The sequence below is a fragment of the Sardina pilchardus genome, chromosome 6 (assembly GCF_963854185.1).
Source record: "Sardina pilchardus chromosome 6, fSarPil1.1, whole genome shotgun sequence".
Classification (NCBI taxonomy): domain Eukaryota; kingdom Metazoa; phylum Chordata; class Actinopteri; order Clupeiformes; family Clupeidae; genus Sardina; species Sardina pilchardus.
In genome coordinates this window covers 33,033,295-33,053,560 of record NC_084999.1, presented here as the reverse complement: position 1 = coordinate 33,053,560, position 20,266 = coordinate 33,033,295, and the positions used below count along the sequence as shown (strand labels likewise).

The window sequence follows — 20,266 nt, the reverse complement described above, 5'->3', positions numbered from 1 at the left end:
GGGACAGAGAGAGAGAGAGAGAGAGAGAGAATGATTAGTGAATATGTAATGTGCCACTGCTTGACTGACAGCTCACTGAGGACTGGATACCTGCCAGATTGCCTAAAGCCATCTACACCGTATATCCGCCCACCCCCAGACGCACAGGGGAAACTGTCCGTTTTCCACTCAAACGAATTTGAAATGCGCAACTGAAAAAAACAACAACAACAACACGGGACTATGTCTTTAACAAACTTTTACACATCCCTGTATCAACCATAACGTGTTTTCTCCACGGCGTGTAATTTATCTTTTTATAGAGCCCATCACTGCGCCCGTTATGCGGCCACGCGCGCACGTTATTGATTGCTTTATTAAAAACTCCCCCTGAGATTGTTTTACGCTGTACGTGTAAATCATGGATAACCCTTACGAGATATATGCTAATACACCCCAGTGTTTTATGGAAGCAGTAAAAAGCTGAAATCCATAATTTGTTAACGTGTTCCAACTTCCATGCGAAAGGACTTTCTCTGTGTGAATACAAATGGAGACCTTTCACCTGTCAGCCTATCAAGAAACCCTCACTTTCCCTGCGTGCCACACGCGCGAACACATCCTTCAGAAGGCTGTCACTTAAACCTTGCCGTTCTCCAAGGTTATGCTTACCTGACCTGGTTTAGTATCCAGGCGGTTGATTTACGTGTTTGCGATGCTCGCAGCCTATTCTCTGGGTTTTAATGCATGATTAAAGCGCAATCAGCGGGGGGATAAAAATACGCCTTCATATTTAATACCAGTGAGTGCTAATGAGCGGACACAAGGGCTCGCGACCTCAAACTGCCTACAAAACGAATGCTTGGTCGCGTGGCTATGCATCTGACCGTCTCCCGTTACTGCATTAAAGCCTGTTTAAAAAAACACACTCCCCCAGGATAATTAATTATAGGGTAGGCTATATGCCCGCAAAGCGCGCAAGAACCTCGTTTCTTATCATCGGTTTCCAGGACACACAAAATACGGGTCTCTGGTGGCTCACGGGCCCAAGTGCACAGCTAGCCTACCTAAGACAAATCACGTGAGGAGATTATGTAAAAAATGTAGAAGTCTATAGCGGCATGGATTGTCGTCTGCTTTCGGACAACTCAGAAGATGTGGTGTCTAAGGTCCTTCACTTTCAAAAGAAATCTAGGATTGCAGTCGAGGTGGCGCTCTGGTAGGGGCAGGTATTGATCCTCATGAAGAGTGCTATTGACCTGACCATTGTATTCTAAGTGACTCTCGCCTCCTCTCTCACTGTCTCTTACTCAATGAGACAGACCTCTATCAGGAGATAACCAGTTCGAAAGTACCAGCCATTTCTGTATTTAAAATCAAGTTTGAAGCAGCTGCAATGATTCCTGTCAGAGATCTTTCTTGACCATGAAACACATCACTGTCATATGTATGAAAGTGTGGACAGGACAGAATAATTAATTTAGTTGTAACACTGCTGTAATGTTTTGGGAATATCTTTCTCCCCATGTCTGTAACTATAACAAAGCCCTTCCTGATAACAAAATGTCTCTGGTAAAAAGGTGTCTCTTGAAGGAAGGCGAATACAGAACACTTCATATCTGAATATACTACAAGGTTACAAATGAGTATAAAATAGACAGTCATTTATAATAATAATTGTCCTGCTAGTTGGTACAGATGAGTGCATGAATCATCAGCTTTAATGAGTTTGCCATGCATTACACATTGCTGTAGGATGTACTCCCAGAGGTATTTTTTATATTATGCTGGGGGTTCCCACACTGTGCTGGTATCTTCCACTAAATACACTGTAACAAGATTCTGTAGTTTTCACAGCATCACTACTGTATAAGAAAGGAATATGTACTGTGATTGTGAATAGAGTATGTTACTGTAGTTTCGCTATGAATTATGGTCAAAATTTGCCAAACTACAGTAATAACGTTTTGCTGTGAATCAAAATACAGTAAATATCAATCTGACTCCTCCCTCTTATCAACTTTGAGAAAAAATCCAACATGGCTGACAATCGTTTGGGGTTTTCTAGGTTTTCTGCACATAAATTAAAAGTTAGGCTATATTATTATTATATCTTTATACTTTATGCGAGGACTAAGCATTGATCAATCGAATCGGCAGGTTATTGGATCAAAAAAAGGTCTGTAGTTTCCAGTACGTTCAAACGTTGTTTAATGTAAGTTGCTGTAGTAGTAGCTACAGTAACTGGCTGCAGCTGGCGAATATCGCTCACCTCGTTTTGGGTCACCCTGGGCGGAATTCAGAATTAGCACACTTGTAATTACTGGACTTCGGTGTGTGTGGAGCCAGATTTGGTCATTTCCACTCGCCATGGATCATTATCTTGGACAAGTGGGATTCCCTCTACAGTAATTTCGTTCATGCTGTGAATCAGTCTACAGCAAGTTCGAGCGGGAGTCGGAGGATCACATCGGTATTTACTAACGGTCGTCGGACGCTTTCCTTCAGTCTGCTGCTCCAGTATGCTGTGCTTGGAGAGGCATTCCTGCTGCAGGTAAGTTCAGTTCACTCTCTTGAATAGAGACAGTACTGCAGTTTGTTCATTTGGCTGGATCATGTAGGTACCTATTTCTTGGTTTTGAATCGTTCGATTATGAATACTCTACCGCAATGTATTTTGTAAAGTCAGCTAGCTACGTAGCCTAATCTTTGAATACGTCTCGCTAGCCACTTGCTAGTTAGCAAGTTGTTTGTTTGGATGTAGCCTACATTGCACATGTCAGTCTCCAAATGTAGAAGTTGCCCGAAGATCGGTGTTTAGTTAAAATAATTTGTCATATACATAGGAATGATTAGCCAAAATTGTGAATGATTGTGTAGTATGGTAATTGTCATAATTTTCCCTTGCCAGGTAGCTAAGCTACATAAGCAAGGAGGAGCACTACTGGAACATCGCAAAATCAGGTATGTGGATGTGCAACAATACGGGGTAATGGCTCTCTCAGTAAGAGATATAGATAATCTCCTCCTCAAAATAGAAGCTTTATATATATACACATTATACACCATCTCTCCAAAGGGTCTAAACATGTATTTTGATCTTAAACCCTTCTTCTGATATTTCCACCATAGTCTTCCGTATGACAGCTAATTATAAATTCCTATACACTTCATTTTTTATATGTATTGTGATTCTATGTATTGCTATTTAATGCTTTTTTGCTTATTATCTCTGCACTGATGTTTTGCCAGCACATGCATTTTGCTCAATGTTGTTATGCAATGAGATTTTGGGCTAGTCTGTGCTGATTGCCATCCATGGGTGCACCCCGCCTGTTTAAGGCAGATGCTTGATTACTAGGCCTATTGGTCATGTGATATAGGCCTTCTATGCCAGTTCCTACTTTGCCTGATGGAGATCTGTTGATCGAAACGTTGCCTTTTAACTAATAAAGAATTGTTTTGGAGCCATTACAGTGTGCAGACCATCACCTTTGCTTTTTCTCTCAGGAAGAGGCCATTTTCCTCTTGACAGATGTAGTATTGTTATTTTCCCCATTTATGTTTTGCTGTCATTTGTGTTGGTGAAATATCTAAGGTTTTGTGTGCATTTCTCTGCCTATCTCCTGTTGTAGGAAACCTCCACTCAGGCAGACGTGGAAACCCACCTCTCACTGCCAAGCACTCCCAGGCTGATCATGCTTGGTAAGATTCCAACATAAGACATATAAACTAAATGGCCAGGAGGTGCATACATTTCTATACAGTCTTCTCATTCTGAAAAGCTGCCCCATTGACTTAGTATGGCGTTGTTCCTTTGTCATTACCCTTGTTACTACATACAGTCAAAGGAACTCACAATATAAGCGACAATCCATCAGAGAAGAACAATGACATCTATTAAAGTAACACTTACGAGTTGGGTACCTTAAAAAAAAAATTTCCAGAATCATTTTAGTCGTGCATCAACTCATAACAGGGTGATTGTCACTTCCACATTCACTTTGCGGCCCTCGATCAGCTATAACCGCACTATGTACGTTTACCAGATCGGGTAGCGGATCTGTAGTTTGATGCAGTAAGATGTAAGAAACTACCAATGTGACTTGCTTCGATGTCGCAATACATCATACTTTCACGAAACCATGCAACATACTCTACCCTGTCTGTGGACATAGTTATTTGCAAATCCAGTGCTGAATAAACAAATAGCATGCGTGCGACACGGGAAAAGTGCTTTATGTTGCTTTAACACTCTAGGAAGTAAGCTAAGCATTAATCAAGTTTACCATGAATAGAAGACAAGAGCAAATAGAGAGAATTTGGCAAAAATCAAATTTGCCTCTCCATTTATAGGTATTATGAATGGTTTGTACTCTAGTGAACCCTTTGTTTTTTAATAAGATGTCATTAGTCAGTAGATGTTGCGCAGAGGTTCTTTTCCAATGGATTGTCGCTTGCATTCATTGCAATGGATTGTTGCTTCCTATGATATCTTAGACTAGTGTTTTCAATTGTTTTTGTCTGTCAAGGCACCCCCCAACATGTTAGAACATACATATTGTCTGCATGCATGCATGGGTGCATGGGACTATGGGTGAAGTCTATGGGTGAAGTCTGCATGACTTCACCCATAGTCTAATCATGTGATGCTAGTGTATTTTTTCCTCCTTCTGTAGCATCTTACTCATGTTTCCTTCTGTTTTCACTACAGTGAAGAAGACTTCAGTCTACAACTCTATACTCCATTTCTCCAGCTATCTGTTGTGATCAGGACGTTCTCTAGTTTTGTGGAAAATACATTCCCAGTTGTAACTGTTCATAAGCTGTGTGTGTGTGTGTGTGTTTGGGTGTGAGAGAGAGAGAGAGAGAGAGAGAGAGAGAGAGAGAGAGAGAGAGAGTCTGTGTTTGTGTTTGAGTGGACCTTTTTGAAAAAGGGAAACGGCAGTTTAAAAACTGCAATCATTACAACGTGTAATTGTAATCAAAGATGTGTTTGTTTTCAGTGAGTGGGAGCAAAGTTTAAATAAAGGACCTTTTAAACCTTTAATCTCTTTCTCTCTGTATTTTAAATGTAATATTAGATATTTAAGAGTAATGAATAATTGCTGTAAATGAAAATACAGTCAATATATCCTTTTTAGATATTTAAGAGTAATGAATAATTGCTGTAAATGAAAATACAGTAGTCAATATTACTGTATAAATTGCAGTAGTTTATGTTATTACTGTAGTTAGATGTTACAGCAATCCCTGTGGGTACTGTGATTTGTTTTACAGTATACATAAAAATACTGTATTAATTACAGCATCAATATCACTACTGCTGTTAGTAATTACAGCATCTGCATTAGTGCTGTGATCTATTTCACAGTAACTTTACTGTAAAGTGAATCACAGCAAATTACTAGCTAATTGCTGCCAGCCAGTTACTGTAAATTTTACAATAAACTTTTTACAGTGTATGTTTGGTTTCACGCTTACCCACAGCACTAATGTTGGAGCTTCACCAACAAAATGGATTTACAATAGAGAGTAAAATTCTGCAGAAGTGTGAGCTCACAGGAAGACATAAGAGGTCTATCGGAATATTTGTTTTAGGTTGGCTGTGCTGTCGTACATGTTATATAGGTACCATGCTCTGTTATTTTGTTTGCTGATGTTGGAATTGTTTCCATTTCAACTAAATTACACTGGTGTTGACCTGATACATAGTTTATTACATTTTCTATTACAATGATACTGTACAGTTGCATTTCTCCACAGAATATCAATGTGCATTTTTGCATTCCATTCTGTTGTAATAGGGAAAAAAGAACTCTGTCTGATCTGACGGATGATGTGCATTTACACTTCAAGGGCCAAGTGAGGTGTGATTGCGCTGCTGCCCTGAGGTGGAGGCTGATGTTACAGAGACCAAAGGAGTGGCGTGACTGTATCTGTAAATATTTATTCTCAGAGATAGAACACTGGTAGGGGGACAGAAAACTCTAAATGTGTTGAGCACAACACTTAAAACCATTTCAATAGCATTGAAGAAAGAAGACAATCATATTTCTACATCAATTTTCCTTCCAGAATAGCAACAATATTTCTGAAGCAGGGACATTGAAATAAGTTATTAAGGAGGTCAGTCGGTGCTAGAGGGAGGTATGCTTTAACTTTGGCTTCAGACCACATATGGGTCTCAAATTAGTTTTTTGTTTTTTGGAAAAATGTGAATCTTCCATAATGTTCTTCCATATAAAGAGTGAAATATTTCAAGCCATTTTTTGTTTTGGTGTTGATGATTATGGATTACAGCTCAGGAAAATCAAAAATCATTTTCTGAAAATATTAGAATAAAGATGCTTTAATACAGAAATGTCAGTTTCCTGAGCCTTTCATCTTTTAGTCTGGTTCAGTAAACACAACCACAGTCATGGGGTCACTGCTGACTTGAGAGTTCTGTATCAAAGTATATGGAAACTTGACTAGAAGGAAAAGGTGTTTCAGCAACAAGGATGACTGCAGCCTTGAGAGAATTGTCAAGCAAAGGCAATTCAAGAAGGAGTGGACTGAGGCTGGAGGTCTGTATCAAGAGCCACCACGCACACCACACACAGACGTGTCCACTTACTCAGCCAGTAGTGGTGCATTCAGTGCTAAGCCACTCCTGAAGCAAAGACAAGGTTAAACATCTTACCTGGGCTAAAGAGAGACAGAACTGGACCGTTGCTCAGTGGTGAAAACTCTTTCCACATAAAGACAAATTCATTTGGATATCAGGGTCCAATCAAGGTACCAATAATCTGGAGGAAGAGTAGAGAGGCACAGAATCCATACGTTGCTTGAAGACTGATATTTCTAGTCAGTATTGATTTGGGATGCCATGTCACCTGCTGGTGTTTGTCCACTGATTTACCAAATTCAGACTCAATGAAGCCAAGGTTTGTTTACCATGGCATTGCAGTGCTTGATTGGCCAGACAACTCATCTAACCTGACCTAGAGAATACCTAAAAGCTGCTATCAAAGCAACCTGAACACCTCAGCAATTCCATAGGCTGACTGCTTCCATACCACTCCACATTGATGCAGTAATTTGTGCAAAATCAGCTCAGAGTCTACAAATTACTTACTTAGATTAGTCAAATTAGTTAATTTATTTTCAAAAGGTCAACATTTCTGTATCATAAACTCTTTATTCTAATATTTTGATATACTGATTTTTGTTTTTATGAGCTGCAAGCTGCAATCATCAAGATTTAAAAAAGGTTTGAAATATTTCACTTCATGTAATGAATATGGAAGCTATGAAAGATTCACTTTTTGAAATATAAATTGTGGACATGAATTACCACCAGTAACAATACTCAGGAATAGGCTATGACATTTAAACAATACTCAACGGGAGGGGAAAATTCTCAAAACCACCAGCAGTGTCACTTCTTGATATTCTGAAGACAGTATGGATCCACAGAACCTACAGAACCTTGTTAACACCCACCAAATGCTGGCCCTTTGTTACATATTTATCAATATATTCAAAGTATATATCTAGCTACTTAAAGTATATACATTATCTATCTATCTTTCTTTTTCTAGCCCACCATGTGGTGTGTATTTTGCATTGCATTCATAATGTTATTACTTATACAGGTCATTGCTAAAACAATTGGGCCTAGTTTTTGGTCAAAGTTTTCTCAATGGATTCCTGGTCAGCACTCCTATTGGAACAGATCAAGACTTGGGGCATGTTAAATTTGGTCCAAAAACTCAATGTGGCCGCCGTATTCCAAAATGGCAGGTTTTCCATCAATGTTGGCTGTAATGTAGGGTTATTGTAATTGAAAACAATGTCATATTATTAAAACTATGTTGTCCTCTATCAAGTACATATTTTAAACCCATCATAATTCATTTTCCCATTTAGAATTTAGAAGTCTTAATCTGTTCCAATAGGAGTTCTGACCAGGAATCCGTTGAGAAAACTTTGACCAAAAACTAGGCAATTCACAATTCACCTTTGGCTAAGTCCCGCCCATCGAAACGCAGATGAGCCAATGGCAGTGCAGTAGCTCCACACATGAAGATGAAGTCCGTCAACTTCACCTTACGGCTCCATTCGCCCCCTGTCTTAAGTTGTCACGCAACAAACCTAGATATCAATTTGTATTCCGGTTTGAGACGGCCGGACTTCGCAACAATAACTAAGGGTCGGGGCTTAGCCAAAGGTGAATTGTTCTAGCAAATTACCTGTGTATTACTGTCTCTCATGAGTAATTTATAGGCGTAATAAGATGACAACACAACGCATGTTAGAGCTGAAATGTCGGTCTTTCCAGCTATCACAAAGAAACGATGACCTAACTCATTTCCCTTGAAAGACATCTGCTACTTAGTCATTTCACAGCACAGATCCTGTTGACATCAGAATGTACAACCTGAGCTCCATTGAGGCCTACAGTTACTAGAGTTTTCACCTTTTTCTACTGGGTCTCTCAATGTCTGTACTGTATGCCTGTTTCCCATGGATTCGTTCAAGCCTTCAATACAGACAAACAAAGCACAAACACAAAACTTTCAGAGTTTAAGTTTAATGAATGCACACATTCTGATTCAGTACGGTCCCCAATACATTCAGATCTCAGATATATGTGGTCTCATTTAATCATGACCCCTGTTCTCCAGCATCAAAACAGAAGAACAAATCTATCAGGGGGGAGAGGCAGAGACAGAAAGCACACAAGTAACAAACTCCAAACCACCATTACAGGCCGCGCACTCCGTGCCCCCACCCAAACTTCTCCAGGAATGCTCTGCAAGAACAAACCAGGCCAGTCCCCGCCACAAACATCCGTTCCATTCTTCCCATCGACCCAGACCCCCGACTGCCCACTGGACCACCAGAATTCCCCCCTATCGATCTCCGCGCCAGCAGCTCTAATGGCTGACGGGGAGCTGGGTGTGGGGGAGGGGTGCGGCTTGACGTGAGGCAGGGAGACGGGAGGGATCGATGTGCAGACGGCTTCTTTAGGCAGACTCAGACGGTTCGTTAGGTGCGCAGCGCGTGCTTGCGAGAGCAGAGTGGAATGGGAGGTTGGCGTGGGGGGGGCTATTGTCCCTTCTGCTGCTGTGGCTACTCTTGTCCCTAATGGGGAGAGATTCCAGCAGCCTGTCTGTTCCCCTACACTAGTCCCATAGGAATTCAGTGCGTATGCACACAGACAGACATACAGATGAATACACACATCTTTCTCTTTTGCTCTCCTTCACACACACCTTCCAGATAGAAAAAAAAAACATACCAGTGGCTAGAAGGACACAAAGAATTGGACAAAGTTTCAGAGCAGAAACATCCATCAGGTCCAAAAAGTAAATCGAGAGATTTCAAACAGTTGTCTTTTTGAGATTCAGCATCCAGCTAAATCTTCCCCAGGATGCACGGTAAACATTTCAAACCCAATTCCTGCAAGATGTCAAGTTAATTTTTTTTTAAAATATAAATCTATATATATTATTTGAAGCTAATATTATTGCGAAAGCCATTGGAGAATATCACCAATGAAAAAAACACTGGGTGCACACTGGGTCAAAATGATGGAGCAACAGTGAATCAGCCATCAGCCTCTCCTGTGGTGTCAGCTATGCCCCTGCGGCGAGTGCTGGGAACAGCTGTGGCTTTGGTCGACGCTATCCTCTTTGTTGGGTCATGGCTTTGTTGGTTGCCATGGCGTCACTGGGTCAGGCTGAGGATATGCCTGTGGAGCTGCTCGGTGAAGGCCTGCTGCGAAAAACACTTGATGACCCGCTCCCTGCTGGCCTGTCCCAACTCCTGCTTGAGCCGCGGCTCGCGGACAAACTGCTCCATGGCCGCCGAGAAGCTCTCCGGGGTGGCCGGACACAGGAATCCGGTCTCGCCGTGGGCGACGGACTCGAGCGGGCCGCCCGAGTTGACGGCAATGACCGGGCAGCCGCAGTACATGGCCTCCACGGGCACGATGCCGAAGTGCTCGTTGGCGGGCGTGTAGAGGACGCAGACGCTCTGCCGCAGCAGGCTGACCTTCTGCGTGTCCGAGAAGGAGCGCATGAAGGTCAGGTGGGCCTCCAGGCTCAGGGAGCGGCACAGCGCCCGCAGCTCCTTGTGGTGCTCCACGTTCTCCGCCACGCGCGAATCGTAGCCGCCCGCCATGACCAGGTGCACTCTCTCCCACAGGTTGCCCTCGCCGAGGCGCTCCCGCAGCGACGCCAGCGAGCGCAGGGCCAGGGGGAGGTCCTTCTTGCGCTCGTACCGGTTGATGGACAGGAACACCAGGCTCCGGCCCTCGGGGATCAGCCCGTCCAGGCTCTCGTTGATGGGTATGTCGAAGGACACCGGGTTGAGGGAGGGGTAGAGCACGTCGGTGTGCACGTCCCGCAGCCGCGGGAAGGTCTGGCGGAAGACCCCGGCGGTGAAGCGGCTGTTGACCAGCACGCGGTCGGCCATGCCGGTGGTGGTCTCCTCCAGCCAGTCCAGCGGGGCCCGGTACCAGCGCTTCAGCAGAGACTGCCGCGTGGTGAGGAGCTGGTCGGGGAAGTGGCAGTAGAAGAGAACCTTCTTCCTGTGGCGCGCCAGCCGAAGCACAGGAATACACGCAGAGACCTGAGAGAGGGCCAGAGAGTCCAAAAGAGTGAGACTGCAAGTACATCAGAGATATTTGTCTATTGCACAACAGTTATTTGTCTGCCCTCAACCCTCAACAGAGGTGTAGTGGTAGAGGTGGGTAAACTATGAATTCTGTGGTAAAGAGTTGATCACGGAGACACGGTGGACTGTGCCATGCGGTATCAGGTTTTTAAAAAAGGCATTCAGAGTATGTTTGATGATGGTGGAGGTTACTGTCTAATGTTTATAACAATAGCAATATTAAATGCTTCCTAGAATACTGATGAGTGTACTTCTTGTGAATGTGGATAATACAGATGTTATAAGTTGCAATAACTGAATAAACTCTTTTGAGAGGTGGACAAACTCTCATAAGAGGTAGATAAACTCTATTTCTGAAATTTCAGAGGTGGATAAACTGTGTTTACTTGCGTTTAGCCACTACAACTCTGACCCTCAATGAAGAACAGACTACAGACTGGAGATTCGACAGTGTCAGTGTCTGACTGAGTGAGAACTGGTTGTTTAATCATTTCTTGGCTATTTTTCTGACATCCAGAAATGTAATGGTTAGAAAACGAACCTGGGTGAACCCAGACAAATCTTTGAGTGCATCCAATTGCTTATCTGGCATGGGACGGGCTGTTCAAAAATTTGGACTCACTTCGCAATTTCCATCCTACTCTAAGGAATACCACTTGACTGCTTCTTCCCTGAATATTTTTTTCTCTGTATAGTTTGGAGCTGAGCTTTGGGTAACACCCACGTTCTTTTACTGAAGAACAGTAATGCCAATCAAGCATTGTCCACAGCTGTATGGCATTGCAATGTTCAACTCTGGCTAGAAGGCCAGCATCCTGACATCAACTATTCTGTTGATGATGACACTGACATTTTGAGGGCATTACGAAACAAAGCTGCCAGTCTAGGATCTGTGAGACTAGACACTCTAATTGTCTCAGTGGTGTACTGCGCCCCCCCACTCACTACCTTTTCTATGCTGGTTAAAGTCAGTTTACGCTTTTCTGTTCTGTTTTCTGTATTATTTCCAGTGGAGCATTGGCAGTGTTCTGTTCTAACGGCACCTGCTGTTATATTCTGTTCCTTACACGTTCACTCTAACACTGAATATCTTGTTTACCCCAAAATAACCATTTTAACACACACAGTCCTTTTACACCGCAACATGCTGATTCACTAGGTGCAACAACCAACCAGGTTTGTGTGTACACACTAATTAAATGAACAACAGCAGTAGGTTCAAACAACACAAATGAGCTGCCTGAAGAGCCTTTTGTGCATAAGGTTCATGGAGTTCACAATAGCTGGTGCTCCAGATGCTCAACTCATCTAAAGAAGGCCAGCTGTATTGCTTTAATCAGGGTAGCAGCTTTCTGCTGTGCTGACATAATCACAAAAGGTTTTTCTTATGATCAGTTAGCCTTTAAAAACGATAAGCTCAGTATAGGAACCTCAATGTGCCATTGGAACACCGAATAGATGGTGCTGATAGGCCTCTTATGTAGATTTTGCATTATTAGTCTGCTACAATAGTCATCTACAACATTAAAGAGACCCTATGCAACTTTCTGCAGAAGACATCTTGTTTACATCTGGAAGTCTGAGACGAAGAACCACGCTTGCAATTTATATATTTAAATATAGCCTATACATGTATAAATATACACACTGAAGCTGTAGGGGAAGCTCTGCAGAGAAAATGCAAGCATAAAACGAGCGAAAACGAACAACGAAACCGAAACCAGAGATGAAATCACCAATCCTGCATAGTTCCTCTTTAAAGAGAAACTATGCAGGATTGGCGATTTCATCTCCAGTTTCGTTTTCGCTCGTTTTATGCTTGCATATTTCTCTTCAGGGCTTCCCCTACAGCTTTAGTGTGTATATTTATACATATATAGGCTATATATATATTTATAAATTGCAAGCGTGGTTCTTCTTGTTCCTTACGCGTCTCAGACTTCCAGATGTAAACAAGGAGCGATCGTCTGCTGCAGAAACTGCAAGGTTGCAATAGCGGATAGGGACACTGGGGGCGGGAGGATATGTTACTGTTTTCGATGAAACTGGTCAGTCAAGCAAAACAACGATTTCTAAGCGATTTTATGACTATGAAAAAGTTGCATAGGGTCTCTTTAACAGTATTTCCACTGATTGATTAGATTTTATTTTAATGACCTTCTCTTAGTCAAGAAGGACATTTCTAAGTCAGCCCACAATTTTTAATGATCTTCCAGTCTGAACTTTACACATGCAGGACCTTGTGTGAATGTGGGTGTATGTTAATGGGAGATGTAATACCTGATCACATAAGACTACGTCAAACTGTTCACCGCTGAAAAGCAGCAGGTAGAGAGCCACGTAGATCATACGTAGATAGGCGCAAAGGGCATGGAAGTAACCACACACACTTCTGGGCAGCCAGTCTCCCACACACACCACTCGAAGATCGAGATCCAACGTCTCCGAGAAGCAGTGGGTGGGGTCGTAGTGCGCTGTCCAGATCTGCACCTGGCAACCACGGGAGCGAAGGGCCACTGCTGCATCCACCACCAGCCGCTCCGCTCCTCCGATCCCCAGATCAGGGTGCAGGAACACCACCCGCACCATTCTGAACAAACAAGTGAGAGCACACATAACAGTAAAATGCAATGCACTTCTACTCATGATAGCTGGGAAAGCGTCCTTGCCTTGATATTCATTATATAGGCAAAGGGAATTCACTGGGGCTAAGCTGAAAGGAAATAAAAGTTACTCTATCCAGATAGTTTACGTAAATCCATTTTAATAGATGCTTCAGCTATGCAAAATGTCTTGCAATGTAGGAACAACAACCAAACTATTCTAAAGTTAGAAGACTTGCTGATTGTAGCTGTTAGCATAAAGCACCGAGGTGTAATCTTGAAAGACAGCAAGTAGAAGACGGTGACAGAGTATGATTACAGAGTAGTAGAGGTCCAGGCTCACATCACCTCAGTCACACAGTTTACCCTTCCACTGGACACACTAAAAACACTCAAAACAAAACAAACATAAGCACAAGAGACAAGACTGGACACGGTCTTGTCAAGAGGAGGACTTACAGTAAAATGACCTACGTCCTACATCCGCTGTCCTTAAATTATACTTACAGGCTAGGCCTACACCAACACCCATGCATTGTGACTTCCTTAGAAGACTACTAAACATTTGGTCAAGTTAGCTTAACTGATAGTAACTTATGTTTGACAATTTTACAAACCGTAGGATTCATTGTTTTCTACGTAGCACATTAGCACATCCAGAACTAAACTGGTGTAGTGTAATTTCACGTAAACCTACCTCATACGTTTAGATAGATGAGTTAACGTAATGAGCTGAACAATACAGAAACATGACCAGTTTTCTAGTATCTGACCGCGTAACACCCAACACTAATGGTCATATGGAAGCTGATTCTGAGAACAAATAACAATTTCATGAAACGCACCTTGAATTCCTCGGGCTGGGTCACCTGGACAAATGTAAACTAATCTGTCAATGGAATATCCCAGAATAATAAAGTCAAGGCGCCGCGGACGCCATGTTGGCTCAACGTTCAAGCAGTTTGAACGCAGGAATCTAGGGACGGTGCTTGAGCCAAAATGTCTTCTATGTCCAGGACAGGCGAATCAGAGCACGACATTTCGTGAAAGCCAGTAAATCCATTGCCTTGTTTTTAAAAACTTAAACTAGGCATAAAGGTATTTTGAGACGTTTACTATGGGAAACTAGCATTGTTTGGTAATAAATTAGAGAGGTCAAATGCATTTTACTCAAAACAAGTTGTCACACTTTTCAAGTCAGTGAGCTATCGGTGTTGATTCCTATCAGGCATTATGCTAGACCGCCCTGGGGTCCTTCAGTATGTTGTCGTGGCTTTCCTTTCCCAAGGAATCGTCATCAAAAAAGTCTTTTTACCAGTTGCGTTGATTTGGTCCACAGAAGACCTTTCTGTCTGCTTTCAAGAAACCTACTTGTGTTGAGCAGCATATCTTCATCGTCAGAATGGTGAGCCTAAGATTTCTTGTTGTCAAGTTGTCAATTCCCTGGTCAGTTAAACGCAGTGTCTATTCTTATAGATTTAACTGAGATGTTACACCCAAGTGGCTGCTAGCCTGCTAAGTTAATACCAAGCTAGTTGGTCAGTGTTATTTGACGTTGACTGTTAGCTAAAGCCGCTATGTGTCCATTCATTCATTCTGTTAATAATGTGGATTCATACTGTAAGTTGGCGGCGTGGTGTTGTTTTCCTCGTAACACACTCAGTATATCTTTAGTCAGAGCTAAACTGTTCTTTTTTTGTCGATTGATGAACTGGATAGGTCCATGTTCCAATTGTAGACGTGGCTATTTTGACTGTGACCAGTTTCAACTTTTGTTGTGCTAGTGAGAGTGAAATGCAACGTTAGCTCATTTTTGAGGGCTCTTTAGATCATATGTGTCATTTCTGATCATATGTCAAACGTGTTCAATTTCTCCCACAGCCTGGTCCTGCTGCTAGTGCCACAAATGTCGGAGCGTCCAGTCGCTCTCCCAGCAAAACAGTAGCCCCCCGGGCAGCAGGGTCCACAGTCCGACAGAGGTAAGATCCACACATGTGGTCACCTACGGTTGTAATGCATTTACGAACAAATGAGAATCTTAGTAATGCACTGACATTCTGACTCCACTCTGACGCGAAGACCTGTACCTTGTAGACATTCATGGATGATTAACTTGAGCAAGTCATCGTTTCAGTCAGTTAGTGTCAGAGATTTGTGATTGGCTAATCCTATCAAGCACTGCTAACCAAAGATGCCATTGATGGTGGGACTGATGAGACACAGACGGACAGAGGGACATAGTCATAGAGCAAGAAGCTTAGATTATTCAGCCAGTTTCTGATTTGGTTGCACACTAGTTATTTAGTGTAACTGCAAGAAAATGGGATCTATCAATGTGTTTTCTTTGGATGCTGGGGAATGTTACCCATTCTGTTAGACTTGCAATACATTAAATTGTGTGTACGTGTGTTTGTGTGTGTGTGTGTGTGTGAGCAGGAAAGCCACCAGCAGTGGAACACGAAGTGCAGGCAGAGCCACCGCATCAACAGGGACGGGAGGCATGTGGCGCTTCTACACTGAGGACTCACCAGGGCTTAAAGTGTAAGTATAGGATCACTGCCGGACACACCTGGAAGTGTGGCTGCAGCATCATTTTGCTTTTGTATGGATCGAAACACAACCATTATCTCATCCAGTACAGCCCCGCCTACTATACATAGAATACATGTACGAGCCCTCTATGCATGAAGTACAATATGCTGAGATTGAAATCACAATGTTCAGTTTTTCATTCATATTGATTTATTTAGGAGACCCTTTAATTCACAGCAGGGTTGAGTTCAAGATGGACATTGCAAAGCATATGATTCAGTTTAAACTATGGTACTCTGGACTCTTTGTGCAGGCACTTTTGATTTCGAGGATTTGTTCTGAGCCTTTACATTGATTTATTTCAAATCAATGTAAATTATATAGGTTTAGTTTTGGCTTGAACTTTCCCTATCCTTTTTATCTGTTAATAACTTTAGATATGCCATGCTCACTGCCTTTTTAATGTGCCGTATTTTGTAGATAGGAATAGGATAGCACCTCTCACACGGGAGAAAATTACCTCAAAAGGGCTAAACATGTTCAGTCAGGAAACCATAGCAAAACGGTGCAAAATGTTTTGATTTCAAACTTGCCCCATAATATGAGTGATGTAAAGTACAAGGAAGTCCACTTCCATTTTCAAGTTTTGATAGTATTGAAGGTAAGAGAAGTGTACAAATATGATTTGTTTTAAAAAAACGAAACAGTTATTATATCTTTACATTTTGGTACCTAATGGAATAATTGGTTCTTCATATTTTTTATAATGAACAAGAATATATGTAATATTAGAACTCTAAGTGCACAAATCCAAGCTACAGACCACTACACAATGGCTCTGTCTGTACTACACACTGATGAATCAGTAGGTACACGTATTCATACCAAACCATTTAGGTTCAATACAGGTGTGTACCGAATGCAGTCTTCAACACTAATCAACAGTAGGCTTTTTTTGTGTGCAAACCATGTTTTAAGTATGAGTTCTCGCACCATAATATAAGGTGGCAGACTAAAAGACTGTTTACTTAATTAACGGCAAAAAACATTTGACACCTTCTCAAAATACTATTCCTGTCATATCTTTTCAGCATCAGCATATTGTCAGTGAATGTTGGGCTAGCTGTACTTAGTGTTGCAGTACCGAAAATGAACCGAACCAGGAGTTCAACACCCCTATTAATCACCTCATTATCCACATCTTTGCAAATCCTCATTTTATCTGACTTCTTAGCTTTTAAGCACATCATTTGTTGATTTTGGTCTGCCCATGGTTAACAAACCACTGACCCACAGTTGTTCTGGGTTTAAGCTTTGTTAAAACAAAGCTCAAGATGAGTCTGGGTTTGACCTGTTTGTTTAGTGGGCAGGTGGGATTTCCAAATCTCCTCCTTCCTTCACGCCAGGGCTTCTTCCTCCCTCACTGCTCTCCACCTCAAACAAGTATTTTTTTTGTTCCTTCCACTGGCCTCACTTTGGATTTGTTTTATTTTTTATTTTATTAAAAAAAACCTACAATTATAACTAATTGATGTATTTTGCAGTCAAGGGTATGTAGATCCTAGCTTAATGAATTTATATAACTCCATGACTTTACATATCCCATAGCCATGTCGCCTAGCTAGGCATACAAAGAATTCATATATTCACATAATTCACACGTGTGTGTGTGTGTGTGTGCATGTGTGTGCCTGTGTCTGTCAGGCCATTCACTTCCAACAATGCGTTTGCTCTTGCATATGTTTCTGGACTGGTGCTTGTTTTTAGTCCCTGGTGTGCGAAGAGTAAATGGAGCGTGCTGCAGGAATCATTTATTTAGCTGTTTATGAAAACCTGTAATGAGTTCATCCTCTCTCCTTCATCCTCTAACTTGCTTATGAGCACACACACACACACACACACACACACACACACGCACGCGCACGCACACACACACACACACACAGGTATGTTTAATTGATGCAGGAAGAGTGGGGGATGATGTGAATGGGGATAAACATGAAATTTTAATGACAGGATATCAACCCTCTGTCTTAGGCCACCTCCTGATCCATACCAACCGTGTGTAGGTGTGTGTGAAAATGAGTGTGTGTTACTGGCGAATGAACATTCTATGTAGGTGCATGCCTTCATGTGGATACTGGAGTGAGGCTGTGTTTAAGGGTCAAGGTGTACCAGTCTTTTAATGCTGCTGAAGTCTTCAGAGTGTGAGGAGACAGAGCAAGAGACTGTGTGTGTGTGTGTGTGTGTGTGTGTGTGTGTGTGTGTGTGTGTGTGTGTGTGTGTGTGTGTGTGTGTGTGTGTGTGTGTGTGTGTGTGTGTGTGTGTGTGTGTGTGTGTGTGTGTGTGTGTGTGTGTGTGTGTGTGTGTGTGTGTGTGTGTGTGTGTGTGTGTGTTCTTAATTAAAGTTCCGTTCTGAAAGGTCACATCAATTAAAGCCTGGGGGGTGGGCCTTTAGTCGGCATGGTTACGCTGCTGCCTAGCGACCCGGGGGACTCTACGAAGGGGTTCTAATAAAGCCCTTCGTTAGCTGTGCTCTCGTTAGCCTCTTCCCCTCCAACTGCGCAGCTAATCCAGTCACATGACCCAGAGGGTGCCCTGTGATTGGTCCTTTGGGTCAGGAGTGGAATCGACCTGAACTGTCTATCACAAAGAGACATTGAACATCTGTCAGAGAGGAATCTCTAATGACAGAACTACTCTCACCTAGGAAGTTATGTGGTAGAGCACTGCAACTCCTCATATTCATCTCCATTTAGGCGCTTGGCAGGTTCTGACCAAAGTAGACGCGTCCAGTTTACAAATGTCTGTACTTGTTTACTTTTAAACTTTTAGACTCCATTCCACCCTCCACAATAGAAATGTGGTGTGGTGTGCTGTGTGAGAATAACTAGTAATAAGAAACGTCTCCAGAAGTGCTCTGTAACAGGCCACTTTGGCAGCTCACAGGCTAGAGAATTGAAGATGGATCAAAGTGGGTTGAGCACCGCACCACATCTGGGTCTCAGTGCCCTCAGGGACCCAGGTTCATGTCCCCATCCCATCGCATCTCTCTCCCTCTCACTTCCTGTCTCTCTCCACTGTCCTAGAAACATAAAGATATAAAGATATACTTAAGATGGACTAAAATGATCAGTCCCTCCATTCTGGAGTGCGTTTCCCGTGGTCAGTTGAACAACTGCTGTAATTAGATGATTATGACTATTATGACTATTAATGATCATTTAGACTATTGATTTTTATCTAATTCTACATTGTTTAGAAGGTGCTCAACAGCTTGCTCGGCAAACATAGTCCTGATGGGATGTTAAGTCCATTGCTGGGGACAAAGCAATCAGACAGTAAGCCAGTCTGGGATCAATCAGTTTCTAGTTCTACCCTCCACTAGGGGGTGCTGTAAGAGTAAGAAATGGACAGTCGACCACACAGACAAACACTTAAACGTGATGATGCCCTCAGGCAAGGTGGAGATTCTTCTGAGAGAGCCTTTGTGAGTACTAGAGCGGTGACTTGGGGAGGTGTTCTGCTACCCTAACCCAGCCTGAGGGGAGCTGTATATTAAGTGTCCGTTTGACAGCTGTCATCCTGTCAGCTCAGACATCCATTATTTTCTCTCTCTCTCTCTCTCTCTCTCTCAGAGGGCCAGTCCCAGTCTTGGTGATGAGTCTGCTGTTTATCGCTTCTGTCTTCATGCTGCACATCTGGGGCAAGTACACACGCTCTTGAACGTCTTCGTGATCCTCGACCCCCCCGACCTCTGTCTTCGTTTCTTAAGCCATCGGACCTGGACCAAACACGCCACCCTGCCCCAGGGGTCAGACAGACCTGCCGCCACCCCTCCCCTGACAGACCAGATCGTGGGCTGAAGCCTGGGTCTGAAGATATTCTCACGCCTGTCAAGGCTCATCATGAATCTCATGTTTTTTCCTCTTCCATTTATTTTTGTCTTTTTTTTTTCTTTCTTTTGCGGACATAATTTGTACACAGTGTTAAGTAATAATTTTCAATAAAGTAAGGTCTATAATTGTGTGCGACGTGTGTATGTATTGGGTGGAACATGCCGTACTTGAAGCAATTATGTGTCATTAGCATATTATCAGCTTATGGCTGTTTATGCAAACCAGGTGTTTCTACATTCCACAGACTTAAGGAGGAAAGAGAGTCTCTGGTTGTCTGTTTGAACTTGCAGCTCAGCTGTCCCAGCACCTGGATGCACTTGTCTCAGTGTGAACACACACGTTCTCAGGTAGATGGGCCCCAGTAACCACTTTCTCACCTGGTGAAAGTGCTGTGTCTAATTGTGGGAACTGAACAGGGGAACCGAGTACATCTTGTGCTTGACTTTGGAGTATGTCTGCTCATTACGCTTTCAAAAGTTCTAGTCCTGTATGGTTGAACAGAATCATTCAGTCCGGTTAATGCTTGGTGGCATGAGATGGATACAGCACCTTTTACCCATTTCATATCCTCCTGATGAAATCTTG

General features: G+C 42.6%; 2 protein-coding genes and 1 long non-coding RNA gene across 4 annotated transcripts; 2 read left to right on the top strand and 1 right to left on the bottom strand.

Annotated features, from left to right (window-relative positions):
* Nucleotides 1-2,904: 2,904 nt before the first annotated feature.
* Nucleotides 2,905-4,815, top strand: LOC134082192 (uncharacterized). The gene is made up of 3 exons (XR_009939598.1): nucleotides 2,905-2,943; nucleotides 3,615-3,684; nucleotides 4,694-4,815. It is a non-coding gene; the product is annotated as an uncharacterized LOC134082192 (long non-coding RNA).
* Nucleotides 4,816-8,541: 3,726 nt separating this feature from the next.
* Nucleotides 8,542-14,227, bottom strand: alg2 (ALG2 alpha-1,3/1,6-mannosyltransferase). 2 transcript variants are annotated; one of them, XM_062539575.1, is made up of 3 exons: nucleotides 14,096-14,227; nucleotides 12,928-13,237; nucleotides 8,542-10,602 (listed from the first exon to the last, which is right to left on the bottom strand). In XM_062539575.1, exons 2-3 carry the CDS (start codon nucleotides 13,234-13,236, stop codon nucleotides 9,697-9,699), a joined length of 1,215 nt encoding a protein of 404 aa, XP_062395559.1. In that variant the 5' UTR covers nucleotide 13,237; nucleotides 14,096-14,227; the 3' UTR covers nucleotides 8,542-9,696. The 2 variants fall into 2 exon arrangements, with proteins under 2 accessions (XP_062395559.1, XP_062395558.1); XM_062539574.1 differs by lacking the exon at nucleotides 14,096-14,227 and adding an exon at nucleotides 13,948-14,085.
* A 301-nt stretch (nucleotides 14,228-14,528) lies between these two features.
* On the top strand, nucleotides 14,529-19,806 carry sec61b (SEC61 translocon subunit beta). Its single transcript, XM_062539572.1, has 4 exons — nucleotides 14,529-14,655; nucleotides 15,132-15,229; nucleotides 15,687-15,791; nucleotides 19,421-19,806. Exons 1-4 carry the CDS (start codon nucleotides 14,653-14,655, stop codon nucleotides 19,506-19,508), a joined length of 294 nt encoding a protein of 97 aa, XP_062395556.1. The 5' UTR covers nucleotides 14,529-14,652; the 3' UTR covers nucleotides 19,509-19,806.
* The last annotated feature ends 460 nt before the right edge of the window (nucleotides 19,807-20,266 follow it).